This window comes from Ovis canadensis, chromosome 10 (assembly GCF_042477335.2).
Source record: "Ovis canadensis isolate MfBH-ARS-UI-01 breed Bighorn chromosome 10, ARS-UI_OviCan_v2, whole genome shotgun sequence".
NCBI classification, from domain to species: domain Eukaryota; kingdom Metazoa; phylum Chordata; class Mammalia; order Artiodactyla; family Bovidae; genus Ovis; species Ovis canadensis.
Window position 1 is genome coordinate 80806498 of NC_091254.1, and position 21252 is coordinate 80827749.

The following is a 21252-nucleotide window of genomic DNA, read 5'->3' on the forward strand; positions in this document are numbered from 1 at the left end:
TTTGATTAAATAGTTTTACTTATGCTAGCAGGCTAGTTTATTAATGCAGTTCTCTGATTTTGCATATATATTTTTATTCATGTATTTTTCATTTGCATACATTCAAAATGTATAAATATGTATAGAAGTAATTTATTGTGATTGCCATTTTATATAGATAATTTGATTCCCTCTACTTTAAAAATTAGCGAACTTTGTAAGTCTTGAAGGTTAATACTGTGGTGTAAGTAACAACATGTCTTTGATTTAAACTCTAGCAAATATTACATTCTCGGAAAGACTGGAGCATGGTTTCTAACTGTCTTTAATATTTTCTGTTTGAAAGGTAAATAAGATTTGTGGCCGTCCAGTCAGAACACCCACACAAAGCCCTCGTTGTTCTTTTGATGGAAGCAAAGAGAAGCATGGAATGAAGATCTCTATAAGAAATGGTGAAGAGACACTTGCCAACAGAAGAAAGTAAGACATTTGTTTTACAACCAGAAAGAGAAAGAAAGTAAGCCATTAATTTTACAACAGAATAGAATGTTTTCAATTAAGCAGAACAAAATACACGAATGAAGAAACAAAAGATCAACATTAATTACCTTTAAAATTCAGTGCTTCCTCCTATTCTATTAACTAGGAAGGAGGTTCAATTCAGAAGACCAAAATACCTAAGATGAGGAATATTTTTTATAATGCAATATGGCCTGCCTTACACACAAATGATCATGCTGCTGCTGGTGCTAAGTCGCTTCAGTCATGTCCAACTCTGTGTGACCCCATAGATGGCAGCCCACCAGGCTCCCCCGTCCCTGGGATTCTCCAGGCAAGAACACTGGAGTGGGTTGCCATTTCCTTCTCCAATGCATGAAAGTGAAAAGTGAAAGTGAGGTCGCTCAGTCGTGTCTGACTCTTAGCGACCCCGTGGACTGAGACCTACCAGGCTCCTCCATCCATGGGATTTTCCAGGCAAGAGTACTGGAGTGGGGTGCCATTGCCTTCTCCGACATATGATCATGATACACTTCAAATGTGGCCAGTGTACAGTGTTAGTACAGCAATCTGTAACACTTAGTCATCTTGCTTAATTGAAACTATGCCCATTGAATAGTAACTCCTTATTTCCCCCTCCTTGTGGTAAATAATATTGAGTTATATACTTCAGAATTTATAAAGAGGGCAGATCTCATGGTAGGTAAGTGATCTCACCACAGGGGGGAAAGAATTTGGCTAGTGTGACTGAGGATTGAATTTTTAATGTTACATAATTTCAATTAATTTTAGTTAAAGTTTTACATGTAACTAATGATTACTATATTGGACAGAATGCAAGACAAAGACTGCTTATGTAAATGATGTGATAAATGTTACTGAATGTTCAGTTCAGTTCGGTTCAGTCACTCAGTCGTGTCCTACTCTTTGCGATCCCATGAATCGCAGCACGCCAGGCCTCCCTGTCCATCACCAACTCCCGGAGTTCACTCAGATTCACGTTCATCAAGTCAGTGATGCCATCCAGCCATCGTATCCTCTGTCGTCCCCTTCTCCTCCTGCCCCCAATCCCTCCCAGCATCAGAGTCTTTTCCAATGAGTCAACTCTTTGCATGAGGTGGCCAAAGTACTGGAGTTTCAGCTTAAACATCATTCCTTCCAAAGAAATCCCAGGGCTGATCTCCTTCAGAATGGACTCGTTGGATCTCCTTGCAGTCCAAGGGACTCTCAAGAGTCTTCTCCAACACCACAGTTCAAAAGCATCAATCCTTCGGCGCTCAGCTTTCTTCACAGTCCAACTCTTACATCCATACATGACCGCAGGAAAAACCATAGCCTTGACTAGATGGACCTTAGTCAGCAAAGTAATGTCTCTGCTTTTGAATATGCTATCTAGGTTGGTCACAACTTTTCTACCAAGGAGTAAGCGTCTTTTAATTTCATGGCTGCAGTCACCATCTGCAGTGATTTTGGAGCCCAAAAAAATAGTTTCCACTGTTTCCCCATCTATTTGCCATGAAATGGTGGGACCAGATGCCATGATCTTCGTTTTCTGAATGTTGAGCTTTAAGCCAACTTTTTCACTCTCCACTTTCACTTTCATGAAGAGGCTTTTTAGTTCCTCTTCACTTTCAGCCATAAGGGTAGTTATCATCTGCATATCTGAGGTTATTGATATTTCTAGGTATCTGTTAAAAGAAAATAATGTCAATACCTTTTATCTTGAATACTGAAAATTGCGATCTGTTGACTCAAAATTATAAGCATTGATTTAGTGGCTTGCTTCTGTAGCTCACATTTCTATACTGTGCCCATCATTATTTCACTTCTTAAAGCCTTCATTAGTATCCTTTTGGTAATTGGTGATTAAAGTAAAAACTATTTAATACTGAAGGGAACATTTGTTTTGGTATTCAATTGCCCAGTACAATGGCAAATATTAGTTTCTCAGTAGTTTTTAATTGAACTGAAATTCAGAATTATGTATTTGTTTATTAATTCAAACAATTATTTCTAACAATGCCTTTTGGAGAATTCAGTATTTTACATAGATTTACTCTCTGTAATTTAAAAAGGGTTTCTTTCCTTTTGGGATAGTGCTGTTACTTTCCTCATCCTCTCCTCAGTTGGGTTATAAGCAAGGGATAAAGAACTGAGCTATTGCTGGCTATGTGCTACAATAGCAATACAGTTAGCACAATGTTTGCATGTAAAGTACCTGTGATTTTTTGGGGGGAGCGGTAGTTTTCTTTTTTCAGTTTAAGCATTTATAGTGATCAGTAGTCATTTCTTTCATTTGAGAAGTTGGTATGCATTGGTTGGGCTTCCAGGTGGCTCAGTAGTAAAGAACCCACCTGCCAAGCAGGAGACACAGGTTCAATCCCTGGATTGAGAATAACCCTGGAGAGGGAAATGACAACCCACTCCAGTATTCTTGCCTGGGAAATCCCATGGGCAGAGGAGTCTGGTAGGCTACAATCCATAGGACTGCAAAAAGTTGAACACTACTTAGCAGCTAAACCACCAGCACCACATGCTTTGGGTATGGTGGTTCTTATAGTAAAACCCATGTAAGGAAGATCTTAACTTCCTAAAGGTTATGGCAGTTTCACCGCCAAAATGACCTTGGTGCTGGAAAACCAAGACAAAACCCAATACTTAACATGGTTTATTCCCTTGCAAATTAAGACCATGCAGGTGAAATGTTACAAAATGACTCAAGAGCAGTGAGCGGACTTATCTAAATGGAAAGTTTTATGAAAATCTATCCTGGTCATTAAGTAGACCTCAATGTCACCAGTCTTGCAAACTCTCTATTCCTATGCTCTTGACCAGTCAGTCACCATTAGCCATTTCCTGTGAATAAGCATAAACTCATCATAGGTTAATTTCTTGAACAACCAGAGGTCCTGTACTTGAGCCTACTTAGCATTTGATTTTTACACATTTTTTATTGCCACTCCTGAATGGAACTTAATTGCTGTGATAGTATATTTCTGCTTGAGGCCTATATACTGTGCAGACTTATCCATAAACAGGGGCTTCCCAGGTGGCGCTGGTGGTAAAGAACCCTCTTGCCAATGGAAGATACATAAGAGAAGTGGGTTTGATCCCTGGGTTGGGAAGATCCCTTGGAGGAATACGTGGCAACCCACTTCAGTATTCTTGCCTGGAGAATCCTGTGGACAGAGGAGCCTGGCGGGCTGTGTAGTTCATTGGGTTGCAAGGAGTCTGACACAACTGAGTGACTTAGCAGAGAGCAGCATCCATTAACTAGACCTGAATTTTATTTATCCTTCCTTATCGTAAGAAAGACTTTTTAGACCAAACAATGCAGAAGGCTGAAAATAAGAAAAGAGTTTATTTTGCTCTTAGAAATTGCAATTCCAGAGACACAGATTCAGATGAAACTGTTCAAGGTGGGCAAAGAATCAGGGGCTTATAAAGACAAAAGCCACTAAGGTTGTTAAAGATGTCTGGAAATAATTATGATTGATTCTGATGAAAGAAAGGAAGTATTTATCCTTAAGGGCTATTTCAGGATTCAATTCTATTTTATTTTAGGGTTCAATAAGTGGATAGTCTGTCATGAGTTACTTAGGGTAAGGATGAGATGAGTATCATTGGGCAGATATTTTGGGTGCCTGTATTAAGACAATATGTGGTCAAAGGTCAGATTCCATCCAGGCTGAAATATGCATACATCACACTTCCTCAGCAGACTCCTGGCTCCATTTTAGAAAGCTCTCTTGGAAATACCATTTTGATTTTCCTTTCACAACCTGAATTTTATTTACCTTTCATCAACTGATCTTTCCCCGTGAGGACATAAATTTTGATTGAAGTAGATGGGGCAGCATAGGAATAGGTGCTTCCTGAGTCTGGGCTACCTTCCAGGCATCTTGTGCATTTTCCATCTGCTTTAGCTTGATTTCCAGTAGATCACTTCCCCTTGATGTTATGTTGCTTCAATACAAGCCTGATCTTATAGCCTGGCAGATCAGATAGCACTTAGCTCCTCATGGGCATCTCAGGTTGCAGAGTCACTTGCTGGCTTATGGTAAAATGTGCAGTTTCTGTCAGAGTCCAGTTGTAAACCAACCAGTTGACCAACATACTGAGTGACAGATCCACCAACTGACCAGTCAATCAACTAACCAAAAATAGTGTTCAATAAAAGAAAAAATGACTTTACTCCGAAACTCTTGATGTCTATACTTTGATTTTTCTAATGGGGCTTTCAGGAGTTTCTGCAGAACATGTTTATTTGCCACCAGTACTTTGGTTACCATTGACTAGATGAACTAAGTGGTCTGGACTGAACGTCTGAGCAGCTTGGTGATATTTTATAAATGTGTTATAGCAGCATGCTATGTTGTAATATGTGTGTAATATGTTTTCTCTAACATGCAAAGGGATCCAAAAATTTCTGTGCTTCTTCCTGTGCTCTAGGTTATCTGTGCAGAGATTTGCCTTTTAAATTAGAATATTCCAATTAGATTTAGACTACTAGACATTTAGAAACCCTGCTGAATTGTCAAGCACTCAAAATGTCAATATTTTCCCCATCAGAGTCATTCACTTGTCTACTAAGTTATCTAGGATAATGTGATCAATATTTGATTATCAGCTTGGTGTCCTGTAGGATGTCCAGATGATTGTGGCTCTTGTCTGTCATGGAGTGGGAGAATTGCCTTGAGGTCTAATAGTGACTGTTCTTGCCAGCTGAAAGTGAAATGTTTCCAATTGTCCTTACTAATTGGTAAGGAGAGGAGAGCATTTGTCAAATCATTAGCTGGATAGCAGGTGGCAGGACCTGTTTTGATTTGCTCTAGCAGACAACACATGCAAAGAAGTATGTAATTGGAGTCACTGTCTGACTCTGGTTATGATAATCCGACCTTTCTCCATGGCCACCCCATGCGCACAGACTGGCCGAGCAAGTGAAGTCAATGGTGAGGTGTTAGGATCACCATTATTACACTTTTCCTGGCTTCATGACCCTAAACTGAGCAATTCCCTAAGCATATTGTGATAGTGTGATATAAGGTAAGTTCTTTGACACCATTTGTGACATAGAATTACTAAAATGTTTGGATCTTCCTAAGTGATGAGAGCAGAATGGTGTTTTTTGTTATCGTAATGAGGTGACTTTTGGGCCCCACCTAAGTATGGGGGCTGGTTATCTGGAAAGTCAACATGTGATTAGAAGGTTGGAACTTTTAAAACACAAAGCTCTCTCTCTCTTTTTTATTTTTTTGGCTGAGTAGCATGTGGGATTTTAGTCCCTGACCAGGGATAGAACCCACACCCTCTGCAGTAGAGGTACAGAATCTTAGCCACTGGACGGAGCAGGGAAATTGCTGAAGGTTCAAACTTTTAGTCTCACTTTCTAGCCTCTGGTGAGGGGGAAGGGGTCATGGGGTTGACTCAATTGCCAGTGTCCAATGAGTTCATCAATCACAGCTGCATAATGAAGCCTCTGTAAAACCCCGAAGAAGGTGCTTTGGAGAGCATCCTGGCTGGTGAATACCTGGAACTGCTGGGTGAGTGGCCTGCCAGGAGAGAGTGAAAAGAAGCTGTATGTTCCACTCTCCAGTACCTTGCCCTATGCCGCTCTTCCTTCTGGCTGTTCTAGAGCCATATCCTTTTATAATAAACTGCTGACCTAGTAAGTAAAACATTTCTTGGAGTTTTGTGAGCTGCTCTAGAAAATTAATCAAATCCAAGAGGAGAGGCGGTCATGGAACATGTGATTTATCCAGTTGATCAGAAGTACAAGTGACAACCTGGACTTAAGACTGCCATCTGAAGTGTGTGTGTATGTGTGTGACAGTAGGGGCCACCATCTTGTGTGACTGAACTATTAACTTGTGGAATCTGATGCCATTTCTGAGTATATAGTGTCAGAATTGAGGTGGATTTTCAGACACCCTGCTGCTGTGGAAAAATCACTTTTGCTGCTGTGGAGTCCCCTACTTCCTCTCTACCAATTGGTATCCTCTCTTATAACAATTCTCTGCTGGAATTGGTATCAGAACCAGTACAGGTATGAGAGTCCTTTGTTTTACTATTTCTGTACAAGGGGTAGTTTTAGGGACTTCAGTTTGGCCCTTGCTCCATAAGTTGAGGAACCAGTATGGGGACTGTGTGTCTTCTAAAAACATATTCTGAAGTGTGAAATAGACAAACTTCTGTGGACTCACTTGGCCCAATGTGAACCTAAAATTTAAACTCCCTTGACCTCTGTAAGGCCCAGTCAGATGGAGAGAGTAGAATGGCATTCTAGGTCTTTAGGATTATAGTTAACTGAGAGCCAGTATATATTCCCGGGAAGCAAAAAGGCCACAGGTCCCTTAAGGGAAGACATGAAGGAAGATTTATGCTATTTAAAGGCTGGACTTGTGCAGGGATCTTCTCAGGAGAACCCAGCCTTACTATCACTATAGTGAAGGTATGTGGAGGCTGAGATGAGGGTTAGGATGGCCATTTTTTTATGTTAAATAAAGCGACATTTTTTATTTTTAATTTCCAAGGATTTTTTTTTTCTTGTACTGTCTTTTTTTATTAATTCACATCCCACTCCTATTTCATGGGTGATCTAGTTTCTTATTGCTTATATGTTCACAAGTTTAATTATATAAGTTAATTAATACAAACTAATATAGCTTTAAAATTTTAATCATTTCCTATAGTTTCAATTTCCTACAAGATTTCTTTGAAAATTTAATTTATCCATTTGTAGGAGTTTCTTTTTATGTTCTGTATATCACGTATTAGTTTTAAACTGTGAAAACATGTTCTATCTAAGATGATATTTCAGTTAAATATAAAAAAAATGAGTTTATGGGTAATTTAGTCTAAAGTGATCTTTGTTAAAAATTCTTAAGTTTATAAAATATGTTTTCTTATATAAAAATGTCTTTCCTGCATCAATTGAAAAATATATATTCTGTTTTTCATACTAGCACTATAGTTTTGTTTCTCACATTAATATATGTAGAGACTACATCTTTATATATGCCATATACGATGTAAAGTTCCAACTTAAGTTTTCAATTCTAAGGCAGATTTCAAGGGATGTTCTAAAACAATCTATCATTTTCCTTTTCTCGCTAATTTTTAAAAAAGATTCAGACTCATTCAAAGTTCCCAAAGATAGATACACTGACCTGTTTTAAGCTCTCTATGAAATTGTTGTTTCCTTTTTTATTTTCTATTTTTTCTTTTGCTCTTAAAGATTTTGTTAATCTTATAAGCTCTCTTATTTATTCTTTTACAAAATTTTCTTAGCTGTTTGTGGAATTTACTTTTTCAAATATATTTTCTAATCTTAAGTTTTGATGAAAGTTATATTGAATACAAAGATTGATTCAGTCAAAGATATGTTTATAATGTTGTATATGGCTACCTTTTTGTACTCCATTTCTAATGGTCAACCTGTTCATGGACTGGGTTGTCTCTGTAGGTCATCATATGGTGCCCTGGTACAGCCATTCTGGCAAGAGGCTTGCTGTACCTGGTGAAACTCATATACACTAGAGTCCACCTTCTTAGGAGGTTTCCCTGGGAAACTTGCTTATATCTGATGTAGTTGGTAAAATGCAGCAGGGTCTTTGACACTGTCTTACCATGTAAATGAAAATAAATACTATTGTATTTACTAAAACTTTAAACTGTTTTTATGTATAAAGAAGTCATGCTGTTGTTGCTGCTAAGTCACCTCAGTTGTGTCTGATGCTTTGCGACCCCATGGACTGTAGCCCACCAGGCTCCTCTGTCCTTGGAAATCTACAGGCAAGAATACTGGAGTAGTTGCCATGCCCTCCTCTAGGGGATCTTCCCAACCCAGGGACTGAAGCCGTGTTTCCTGCGGCTCCTGCACTGCAGCCATATTCTTAACTGCTGAGCTACAAGAGAAGCCCTAAATAAGTCATAGTCTTTTAAAATTACATTGTTATAATTTAGATTTAGTTTCTTTATTGACACATCTTGTAATAAAATTCCATTGTTTAAAATTATGGTAGATTTATGGCACAGGACTTAAAATATGTATATTGTGAGGTCTTTGTGGCACAGTAAGAGTTTAATTTATATATTTTCCATTATTCAAACAATTCTTTTGAGGTTATATTTGTATAACCATTTTTTACATAACTAATTTGATCTCTTTGAGGTGAGGTAGCCAACAGTATTTATTAAACAATGATTAAGTTTTTGTTTTTAAGTGGGATGTTTTGGCCAAGGCTTGATAGGCCCTGTGAGATCTTGACCAATGGCTCTCCAGCCTCCTACAGGCAAGTTCTCAGCATCCCCTGCCCCCAGGTGACAGGCTGCCATCAGGCCTCAGGTTTGCAGATTGGCCCTTGTGGCCTTCGGCTTCCCAGGCAGTGCTAGTTGTAAGGAATCCGACTGCCAGTGCAGAAGATGTAGGAGCCACAGGTTCAATCACCCATGCGTGATTGAGTGGGGAAGATCCCATGGAGAAGGGCATGGCAACCCATGCCAGTATTCTTGCCTGGAGAAACCCATGGACAGAGGACCCTGGCTGGCTACAGTCCATGGGGTTGCACAGAGTTGGCCCTGACTGAAGTGACTTAGCACATTTAGTCCATGGTGTCAAAAACCAAACTCTGTACTGAATTAAGAAAAAAAGGCAGAAAGTTGAGTTTATTGCAAGAATTGCCTCCTGCAAAACTGGAAACTCAAGGCTATAGGAGCAGTAAGTTCTGAGTTGCTAACAGACTAGAGGATTTTATGGATAAATATGGAGATTATTTATTTTTTTCAGCTAATTGGTTGCCTACTGGTCTTCTTTCTTATTTGGATTAGGGTAACTGAATTAGGGGAGCAGGAAGTTTAGAGGCGACATAAAAGACTTGGTGTTTGAGGGATTGACTGGTGTCCTCTGCCAGTTCGTGAAAAGAGCTGTCAATTCCTGTAAGGTTAGGTTAAGTTTCCTTTATACATCTGCCTTGACCATCTCTGTTTTGTTCTTGACATAAATGACTCAGTATTAGGCTGGTTCTATAGCATTTTACATTGACATGTAATATACTGAAGTAATAGTTGGGTTTAAGGTTATCATCTTTTTATCTGTTTTCCCTTTACACTATGTTTTTCTTTATTCTTTGTTTCTTTCCTTCTTTTTTTTTTTATTTGTAAACATGTACCTTCTTGTCTTGGTTATTTCTCTCTTTAAAAATTCTTTTATTTTTATTTATTTATTTATTTTTTGAGTGGAGATACACTATATATATATATATTTTTTTTTTTAACTTTACTTTACAATACTGTATTGGTTTTGCCATACATTGACATGAATCCACCAAGGGTGTACATGTGTTCCCAAACATGAACCCCCCTCCCACCTCCCTCCCCAACATCTCTCTAGGTCATCCCCGTGCACCAGCCCCAAGCATCCTGTGTCCTGCATCGGACATAGACTGGCAATTCATTTCTTACATGATAGTATACATGTTTCAATGCCATTCTCCCAAATCATCCCACCCTCTCCCTCTCCCTCAGAGTCCAAAAGTCCGCTCTACACATCTGTGTCTCTATTGCTGTCTCGCAGCATACAAGAGAAACCAACACAATATTGTAAAGCAATTATCCTCCATTTAAAAATAAAAGAATTAGCCGATTATACAGAGTGAAGTAAGCCAGAAAGAAAAACACCAATACAGTATACTAACACATATATATGGAATTTAGAAAGAAAATCTCATGGACAGAGGAGCCTGGTAGGCTGCAGTCAATGGGGTCGCAAAAAGTTGGGCACGACTGAGCAACTAACATTTACTCTCTTACTAGGATTTGTGCTATTTTTGTCAACAAATTTTATTTCTACCAACATTTTAACAACCCACCAAGACCTTTTGTTGTTTTGTCTTTGAGTGGTCAATGTTGTGCTGTGCTTAGTCACTCAGTCATGTCTGACTCTTTGTGTACACATGGACTGTAGCCCACTGACTCTGTCCATGTGGATTCTCCAGGCCAGAATACTGGAGTGGATAGCTGTTCCCTTCTCCAGGGCATCTTCCCAACCCAGGAATTGAACCCAGGTCTCCCACACTGCAGGTGGATTCTTTACCATCTGAGCCACCAGGGAAGCCCAAGAATATTGGAGTGGGTGGCCTATCCCTTCTCCAGGGGATCTTTCCAATCCAGGAATTGAACTGGGGTCTCCTGCATTACAGTCATATTCTTTACCCTCTCAGCTACCAGGGAAGCCCTAAGTAGTCAATATTTACCTGTAATTACTCACATATTCTTTCTGGTGTTGTTTTTTTTTTTTTTTTTTAGTTCTATGGGTTCATCCTGAATTAGTTTGCTTTAGCCTGAGTACTCATCTCTCATTGCTTATTACTAGTGATGAATTCTCTCAGCTATTGTTTGAACCTACCTTCATTTTTCAAGAATATTTTCACTAGGTCTAGAACTTCAAGTTTTGCCGGCTACATTTTTAAAACTGTAAATGTCCAAGCCATGATTACATTTATGACATGGTACTCCATTAAGTAGCATGAAGGGTTTGATGGAAACATCTAACGTGAAAGGTAACTAAGGCCATGAATGTTGCTGATGCCCTGCTCACGTCCCTTTGCCTGGTCATTTTACCTGCTTCCTGGCCACTGAGTCCTGGCTGCTGATAATGCACAGCTGCCTTATTATCTGGGGCATTTCCCTCAACACATATGAGCCTTCTTTATTGGTTATGTCATGCTACCTAACAAATCATTCCAAAATTAGTGGCTTAAAGCAACATAAGCATTTATTATGTAACTTTCTGTGGGTCAACAATTTGGGAGCTGCTTAACTGGGATTTTGGCTCAGGGTCTCTGGAGATTGCTTTCAAGAAGTCAGCTGGGGCTGCAGTCAGTCTGAAGGCTTGAGTGGGACTGGAGTGATTATCTCCCAAGAGAGCTCATTCACACATGGCTGTTGGCAGGAGGCTTCATTTTTTTTGAATGTATTTATTTATTTTAGGCTGTGCTGAGTCTTCATTGTTGAACAGACTTTTCTCTAGCTATGGGAAGCCTACTCTCTGGTGGTGCAAGGACTTCTCATTGCAGTGACTTCTTTTGTTGAGGAGCACAGGATCTAGAGCTACGGGCTCAATAGTGGTGCTACATGGACTTAATTGTTTCACGGCATGTGGAATCATCCTGGACCAAGGAGCGAACCTGTATCTTCTGCATTGGCAGGACAGTTCTTTACCACTGAGCCACTAGGGAAGCCCAAGAACTTTGTTTTTTGTCACAGTGACTTCTGCACAGAACCACTTTCAGTTTTTAGTTTTCTCACCATGTTGTGGCTGGTTTCCCTCAGTGCAAACAATCTAAGAGAAAGTAAGGCAGAAGCTGCTGAGTCTTTTATGATATAGCCTCCAAGTCCCACATGGCCATTTTTGCAATATTCTAAAGTTTCTACATCCAAGGTAAGAGAAACCCAAGTAAGGTGTTGCGAGAGGGCATCAGAGGGCAGACACACTGAAACCATAATCACAGAAAACTAGTCAATCTGATCATACAGATGACAGCATTATCTAACACAATGAAACTAAGCCATGTCGTGTGGGGCCACCCAAGGTGGGGGGGTCCTGGTGGAGAGGTCTGACAGAATGTGGTCCACTGGAGAAGGGAATGGCAAACCACTTCAGTATTCTTGTCTTGAGAACCCCATGAACAGTATTAAAAGGCAAATGATAGGATACTGAAAGAGGAACTCCCCAGGTCGTTAGGTGCCCAACATGCTACTGGAGATCAGTGGAGAAATAACTCCAGAAAGAATGAAGGGATGGAGCCAAAGCAAAAACGATACCCAGCTGTGGTTGTGACTGGTGATAGAAGCAAGGTTCAATGCTGTAAAGAGCAATATTGCATAGGAACCTGGAATGTTAGGTCCATGAATCAAGGCAAATTGGAAGTGGTCAAACAGGAGATGGCAAGAGTGAATGTCCACATCCTAGGAATCACCGAACTTAAATGGATTGGACTGGGTGAATTTAACTCAGATGGCCATTATATCTACTACTGTGGGCAGGAATCCCTTAGAAGAAATGGAGTAGCCATCATGGTTAACAAAAGAGTCCAAAATGCAGTACTTGGATGCAATCTCAAAAATGACAGAATGATCTCTGTTTGTTTCCGAGGCAAACCATTCAATATCACAGTTATCCAAGCCTATGCCCCAACCAGTAATGCTCAAGAAGCTGAAGTTGAATGGTTCTATGAAGACCAACAAAACCTCTTAGAACTAACACCCAAAAATATGTCCTTTTCATTATAGAGGACTGGAATGCAAAAGTAGGAAGTCTAGAAACACTTGGAATAACAGGCAAATTTGGCCTTGGAGTACAGAATGAAGCAGGGCAAAGGCTAATAGAGTTTTGCCAAGAGAATGCACTGGTCATAGCAAACACCCTCTTCCAACAACACAAGAGAAGACTCTACACACGGACATCACCAGATGGTCAACACCGAAATCAGGTTGATTGTATTCTTTATAGCCAAAGATGGAGAAGCACTATACAGTCAGCAAAAACAAGACTGGGAGCTGACTGTGACTCAGATCATGAAATCCTTATTGTCAAATTCAGACTTAAATTGAAGAAAGTAGGGAAAACTGCTAGACCATTCAGGTATTACCTAAATCAAATCCCTTATGATTATACAGTGGAAGTGAGAAATAGATTTAAGGGACTAGATCTGATAGATAGAGTGCCTGATGAACTATGGAATGAGGTTCGTGACATTGTACAGGAGACAGGGATCAAGACCATCCCCATGGAAAAGAAATGCAAAAAGGCAAAATGACTGCCTGGGGAGACCTTACAGATAGCTGTGAAAAGAAGAGATGCGAAAACCAAAGGAGAAAAGAACAAATATAAGCATCTGAATGCAGAGTTCCAAAGAATAGCAAGGAGAGATAAGAAAGCCTTCCTCAGTGATCAATGCGAAGAAATGGAGGAAAACAACAGAATGGGATAGACAGACTAGAGATCTCTTCAGGAAAATTAGAGATACCAAGGGAGCATCTCATGCAAAAATGGGCTCAATAAAGGACAGAAATGGTCTGGACCTAACAGAAGCAGAAGATATTAAGAAGAGGTGGCAAGAATACACAGAAAAACTGTACGAAAAGGATCTTCACAACCCAGATAATCATGATGCTCTGATCACTCACCTAGAGCCAGACATCCTGGAATGTGAAGTCAAGTGGCCCTTAGAAACCATCACTATGAACAAAGCTAGTGGAGGTGATGGAATTCCAGTTGAGCTATTTTAAATCCTGAAAGATGATGCTCTGAAAGTGCTGCACTCAATATGCCAGCAAATTTGGAAAACTCAGCAGTGGCCACAGGACTGGAAAAGATAAGTTTTTATTCTCATGCCAAAGAAAGGCAATGCCAAAGAATGCTCAAACTACCACACAATTGCACTCATCTCACACGCTAGTAAAGCAATGGTCAAAATTCTCCAAGCCAGGCTTCAGCAATATGTGAACTGTGAACTCCCAGATGTTCAAGCTGGTTTTAGAAAAGAAGAGGAACCAGAGATCAAATTGCCAACATCCACTGGATCATGGAAAAAGCATGAGAGTTCCAGAAAAACATCTATTTCTGCTTTATTGACTATGCCAAAGCCTTTGACTGTGTGGATCACAATAAACTGTGGAAAATTCTGAAAGAGATGGGCATACCAGACCACCTGACCTGCCTCTTGAGAAAGCTATATGCAGGTCAGGAAGCAACAGTTGGAACTGGACATGGAACAACAGACTGGTTCCACATAGGAAAAGGAGTACGTCAAGGCTGTATGTTGTCACCCTGCTTATTGAACTTACATGCAGAGTACATCATGAGAAACGCCGGGCTGGAAGAAGCACAAGCTGGAATCTGGATCACTGGGAGAAATATCAAGAACTTCAGATATGCAGATGACACCACCCTTATGGCAGAAAGTGAAGAGGAACTAAAAGGCCCCTTGATGAAAGTGAAAGTGGAGAGTGAAAAAGTTGGCTTAAAGCTCAACATTCAGAAAACGAAGATCATGGCATCTGGTCCCATCACTTCATGGGAAATAGATGGGAAACAGTGGAAACAGTGTCAGACTTTATTTTTGGGGGCTCCAAATTCACTACAGATGGTGACTGCAGACATGAAATTAAAAGATGCTTACTCCTTGAAAGGAAAGTTATGACCAACCTAGATAGTATATTTAAAAACAGAGATATTACTTTGCCAACAAGGGTGCATCTAGTCAAGGCTATAGTTTTTCCAGGGGTCATGTATGGATGTGAGAGTTGGACTGTGAAGAAAGCTGAGCACCGAAGAATTGATGCTTTTGAACTGTGGTGTTGGAGAAGACTCTTGAGAGTTGGACTTCAAGGAGACCCAACCAGTCCATCCTAAAGGAGATCAGTCCTGGGTGTTCATTGGAAGAAATGATGCTAAAGCTGAAACTCCAGTACTTTGGTCACCTCATGCAAAGAGTTGACTCATTGGAAAAGTCTCTGATGCTGGGAGAGATTGGAGGCAAGAGGAGACGGGGATGACAGAAGATGAGATGGCTGTATGGCATCACTGACTTGATGGACATGAGTTTGAGTAATCTCTGGGAATGGTGATGGACAGGGAGGCCTGGCATGCTGCGATTCATGGGGTTGCAAAGAGTTGTAGATGACTGAGTGACTGAACTGAACTGAAAGATTCTACAGGTCAGTTTTATCAGTGTGGAAGGGGACTACACAGAGGCAGGAAGGAAAAATTACTGGGAATCGTCCTGAAGAGTGGCTGTCATACCACTTCACCCACCTAGATGAGGGTGTAAACTCCCACCTACCTCACCCCCTTGGTGACACCTTGCAGGCAATGACTAATGTACACAGGGAGATACAAGGCTTGCCTTTGCTCAAGGTGGTGGGAACAAATATGTGGTGAAATTCATGGTGGAGCTCTCCTTGTGGGATCTGGCTGAAGCTGAACCGACATCACTGCTTAACTGCTATTGCCCTTCTCTTAAGAACCGTCCCTCAATAGATCTCCTGCATCCACATCCCTTTCTCAGATGCTGCCTCTAGGAGATCTGACCTAGACACATCTGAAAAAGTTCCTAAAGTACATGTGGAATGTTGTTGTTCAGTCGCTCATCTGTGTTCAACTCTTTGTGACTCCATGGACTGCAGCACACCAGGTTTTTCTGTTCTTCGTTATCTCCACGAGTTTGTTCAAACTCATGGCCATTGAGTCTGTTATGCCATCAAACTATCTCATCCTATGTCATCCCCTTGTCCTCCTGCCTTCAATCTTTCCCAGGATCATGGTCTTTTTCAGTGAGTCAGCTCTTATCATCAGGTGGCCAAAGTATTGGAGCCTCAACTTGAGCATCAGTTCTTCCAATGAATATTCAGAGTTGATTTCCTTTAGGATTGACTGGTTGGATCTCCTTGCAGTCCATGGTGCTCTCAAGAGTCTTCTCCAACAACACAGTTCAAAAGCATCAGTTCTTTGGCACTAAGACGTCTCTATAGTCCAACTCTCATATCCATACAGGACTACTGTAAAAACTATAGCTTTGACTATATGGACCTTTGTCAGCAATGTGATGTCTCTGGTTTTGAATATGTTGTCTAGGTTGCTCATAGCTTTTCTTCCAAGGAGCAAGCATCTTAATTTCGTGGCTGCAGTTACCATCAGCAGTGATCTCAGAGCCCAAGAAAATAAAGTCTATCACTGTTTCCATTTTCTCCATCTTTTTGCCATGAAGTGATGGGACCAGATGCCATGATTTTCGTTTTTTGAATGTTGAATTCTAAGCCAGTTTTTTCATTCTCTTCTTTCACCTTCATCAAGAGGCTCTTTAGTTTTTCCTCATTTTCTGCAATGCAGAATGGCCAAAATGCAGAATAAGTGTGAACTAAGGCAGAAGTGACAGACTTTATTTTCTTGGGCTCCAAAATCACTGTGGATGGTTGAAAGGTTGTTGCTGAACCATGCAAAGATGCTGGGATTCTTGGCCTCTGGAGGAGAATTCAATCTGGGGCCAGAGATGAGGCTTTATCCCTCAGAGCTTTTGTGTAATGAAGTTTTATTAAAGTATAAAGGAGATAGAGAAAGCTTCTGACATAGACATCACAAGGAGGTAGAAAGAGTACCCACTTGCTAGTGTTAGCAATGGAATTATATACTCTCCAGTGAATCCAAAGAATGTCTGGAGGTTGTAAAGACCTCATCAGACCTACTCCCATAATTTACATTTTAAGATAACAGGATTAGCCAGAAGGTTTAATCCAGAGACTGTCCTCAGGCAGGATACATTGTTATATAATCCTAAGGAATGTAGAGGAAACAAAATTTATCCTTTCTTCCTCCTTGATAATTCCAGACCCCTCTCTCCTTGGGGACCCCTGCCTAGGAAATGACTCTCTCATGGTGACTGCAGTCACAAAATTAAAAGGCAAAGTTTGCTCCTTGGGAGAAAAGGTATGACGAAAGTAGATAGCATATTCAAAAGCAGAGACATCAGTTTGCTAACAAAGGTCCATATAGTCAAAGCTATGGCTTTTCCAGTAGTCATGTACAGTGTTAAGAATTGGACCATAAAGAAGGTTGAGCGCCAAAGAATTGATGCTTTCAAACTGTGTTGTTGAAGACTCTTGAGAGTTCCTTGGACAGCAAGGAGATGAAACCAGTCAATCCTAAAGGAAATCAATCCTGAGTATTCATTGAAATGACTGATGCTGAAGCTGAAGTTCCAATACTTTGGCCATGTGATGCAAAGAACTGACTCATTTGAAAAAACCCTGATGCTGGGAAAGATTGAAGGCAGGAGGAGAAGAGGACAACGGAGAATAAAATGATTGGATGGCATCACTGACTCAATGAACATGAGTTTAAGCAAACTAAGGGAAATAGTGAAGGACTGGGAAGCCTCAAGTGCTGAAGTCCATGGGGTCACAACTAGTTGGATATGACTTAGTAAGTGAACAACAACAACAAAGTATCACCTATCCTAAATATTGATATTACTCTCTATGTTCCTAAGTTCCTAACTTTTTTCTTTTATTCCTTCCTCTTCTTCCTCTGAATTCCTACACAACCTTTCTGTTAGAAGCACTGCCTTCTTGTTCTGTTTGTAACATTTGAAGAAGGAAATTTACTTATTAAATTCTGTCCCTGGATCTAAGGGTTGTGCTAAGCTTGTTGATGGAGTCTGGAAAAAGAGGAACTGAACTATAGTTTATCATTATTTTTTTTTTTTAGTCACGTTTTGGAGATGCATTTTGTTGATCAAAATTCATTTGGGTGTTTCCAAACCTGAATGAACTTTTTGGCCACCCCAATACTTATTTAGGCTACCCAATTTTCCCCATGTACGTGGTGTGCAAGTAATGAGCTAATTGGAGACTTGAAATGATTGATACATACCAGTTCTGGAGGTCTCTGAAAGTTGACAAAGGTAAGGAAAAGCTACTACTCCTTTAAACATCTAGCAAAGCATCACTATTTAGCTTTCCTTGGGCAGAAACCAAGTCAACACAGCTGTAAAGAACATCACACTCATATAACTATCTAAACCAGCCCGGGCAGAGTGCTTTTGCTATGGCAGTTCCTGCTCTCTGCTTGATTTCTTGAAGTTAGCTGGTAAGAATAAGCTATTAGCAAGCTTAAATCGGTGATAATTAGCTGTACATTATTATTTCAAAGCAGTGTGGCTGTGCCAATTAAGTGGGTAATTAGGAAAACCCCAGGACAGTAAATTAAGGCAGAGTCTCAACACCAGTGCCCCATCTGTTCTACAGCAAGCATTCCAATTAGCCAAGCTTCTCATTTAAGAATATGCCAATTAAGGGGATGGGCTGCATGCATAAGTGTGTATTAGGGATAATAGAGACTGTGTTGGGTCTTAGTAAATGTAAAATATTTTTAATGTCATAGGTGATTTTGATCTAAAGGTGGGGAAAGGAGAATTTTTAGATATCCTGGATTTTTAATGTTGGAAACAAAATATAATTTAAATTATTTTCTGAGTTTTTGTTTCTCTTAATTTTCTCTTCAGAACTGAATTGAGATATTGTATCAAAAGGAAGTTCCATTCTAATGTGATTATTAAATCTCGATTTGAGTGAGGATTTCACCACTTGGAACATTAGACAGTTTCATCTGTTGAGGGTGAGAAATAAAAAGGACATTTGAAATTGCGTAGTTTAAGGAGAGGAATCTTATTCAGGATGGGTCTGTCTATGAAAGCAAATTAATTTATCCCTGTGCATCTCAAAAGAACACAGTGATATGGTTAAAAATAACTAAATTATAATAGGAAAAATTCTAAACATATACTGAATGAGGAACACTCAATATTTAGTATGATTGTAAGACAGCTCAGAAGGCTCAGTTAGCTTTATTAAATAGGATCAGTTAGCTTAAAATTCATGAATTCATAGCTATATTGTCAAATACTTTATTAGTGAAAGCACAGTTAATTTTTAAAATTCTTGATGTGTGTTTGGATACATGATTCTTTTATATGAGTAAGTCATTATTGACACTCTGAGCTTAATGAATTGTCTATACACATAATCAGTGGATGAAAGTATCCACAGTTCAGGAAAAAGTCAGCTCTTTGAGAAAAAATTATTAGCATTTGTAGGACTGGAGAAAACAATTTCCAATCTATTTCCTAAAAGGAAGTTAGTGCTTCTTTGAGGTGCCGTGGATATTTATTACCTGTAAGTTTAATTTACCAAAATAAAGGTCATGTTCCCTTCTATGAGAACATTGCTGTTTAATTTAAAACAGCGCTTAGTGAGTAGTGGCAGTGAGGGCACCCAGAGCAGGGCAGGTCAAGGCATGCCTTCAGATGAGGGGCGAGAGGCCAGGCCAGAGCAGGGCTAAAAAAACAGGAGCACAAGGCAGGCCAGCGTCAAGCCCTGTGTGAGTAATGGAGAGCAGGACCCCTGGGGTCAAAACCCAGGCACACAGGAAGAAGGGATGCCAGAAGGCAGAGCAAACATGTGGCAGAAGTTTAGGCTAGTGGTGCTTAACCTTTTGTGGGTCATGTGTTTCACTGAGAACCTGATAAAATCTCTCAGAACAAGAAAGTTCATAAACAAATACATGTAAAATTTTGCTGCACTGAAAAGCAAATTGCTCCAGTTAAGCTGAGTATTAAAAATAATGATTTCAAACTGGGTTTGCTCTACATTTTAGATGTTCATGGATAAATTAATGACCATTTCATGAAATATCGGAAACTGTTTCCAAACTATAGGATACGTAACTTTCAACAATATATGTGCTGAAAGGAGAGATGGCTCCAACTGCTTGCTATAAACTAGAAATTGAAATTGTGATGGTCTTAGAGGTTTGGTGTCCAATGGATGCTGCTCACTTTTTGTTTTGATGGTGACAATTATTGAAAATTACAGGAAGCAAACTTATGTGGTTATCAGTGTCTGCAGTTAGAACTCTCATAGCTATAGGCTATCAGGGAACATGAGATTTATTCTAAATTCTTCAAGTTATTTACACCCATAGTCCATAATGCTTTAGGCCTCAAGTTAATCTGTGACATCTGTATTACTGAGACTGTCAAATTTAAGTTAATGTGAGTAGAAATAAATCTCTCCAAATTTCTCACTACAAAAAGAATAATAAAATATATTTCTCAGCTACAGGAAAAATGACCTTTAAGTTGGACGCTTTTCTAACTGGTTCTCCAAAACCCTTCTATTTCCCAGCAAATAACAGCTTTGCCAGATGAGCTTAGAGGCTTTTTGGTAGTGTTTTATAATAATGACTGTAGGGTTATCTCATTTATGTGGCTCAAATTATTCCCCCACCAAGAAAACCAAATTGTCAATGAAATTTTCCTTATCTAATATACTTGAAAGCAACTTCCGTCCTTTTCACAAAAGGTGAATATTTTATCCATTTTCCTTTGGAAAGTCTGTGAACATCTGGAGTTAAAAAGAACCCCAAATTCAGCTTCCATTTTTTCACTCCAATTTTTTAAGAGGTGAGGAGGAATTAAATTTGTGTTGTATTGAAATTAATGATTTTTATAGGAGTGCATAAAAGATATTTCAGAATTTTTAGCAGAATCTATGGGGCATACATCAGGATAATGCGATGCTTCTTTCTTTTACTAAAGTAGCAAAATTAGTTGTCCTATGAGTGCTCCATCTACAGCAGGAGTACTGAGCTCTTTCATTCTCTTGGTTTAAATCTATCATCAGCATTTAAAGTGTCCAAATCATGCATACAGATAAGAGGGGAAAATGGAGAGTAGGTAGACCTGAGAGATAGTCTTATTTTTATCCAGTTGCATGTTGAATAGAATTAATAAAGCTACCAATTTTTACATAGTAGTGCTCAAAATAGAAGAAACATATTTATAGAGTGAATTTTATCATTTAATGGAAGCTTTGCTTTTTTTCAATTTTTCTCATCTTCACTCCAAGACACACATTTATCTCAACCGTTTCCAGAAACTCCATGGTCTCCAGAATCATATGTGAAATATTTTGTTTAAAGGTGCAACTGATGAAAGCTTAAAGGTAGTTCTGGGATGTTTCTTTCTGTTTAAGCCTATATTCATAGACTTACAGACTTGCAGATCAAATTTTCTTCCAAATAATATGATTTATTCTGGTTGATGACTTTTGAAGATTAACAGTTTAAGACACTCTTTTGTCTGTGTTAGTTTGACTCTCCTTCAGTAAGAATCTTGTTAGACATGGAACGCTGCAACTTTGGCGACCTGCAAA

The 21252-nt window shown here is 39.5% G+C and overlaps 1 protein-coding gene across 2 annotated transcripts in view; it reads left to right on the forward strand.

The window, feature by feature from the left end:
* Positions 1 to 21252, forward strand: part of GPC5 (glypican 5) — a 1663234-nt gene that overhangs the window by 432159 nt on the left and 1209823 nt on the right. For both annotated transcript variants that reach the window (XM_069601872.1, XM_069601871.1), the window contains one exon: positions 326 to 459. In XM_069601872.1, the coding sequence (XP_069457973.1) occupies positions 326 to 459 (134 nt within the window). The remainder of the gene's footprint in view (positions 1 to 325; positions 460 to 21252) is intronic.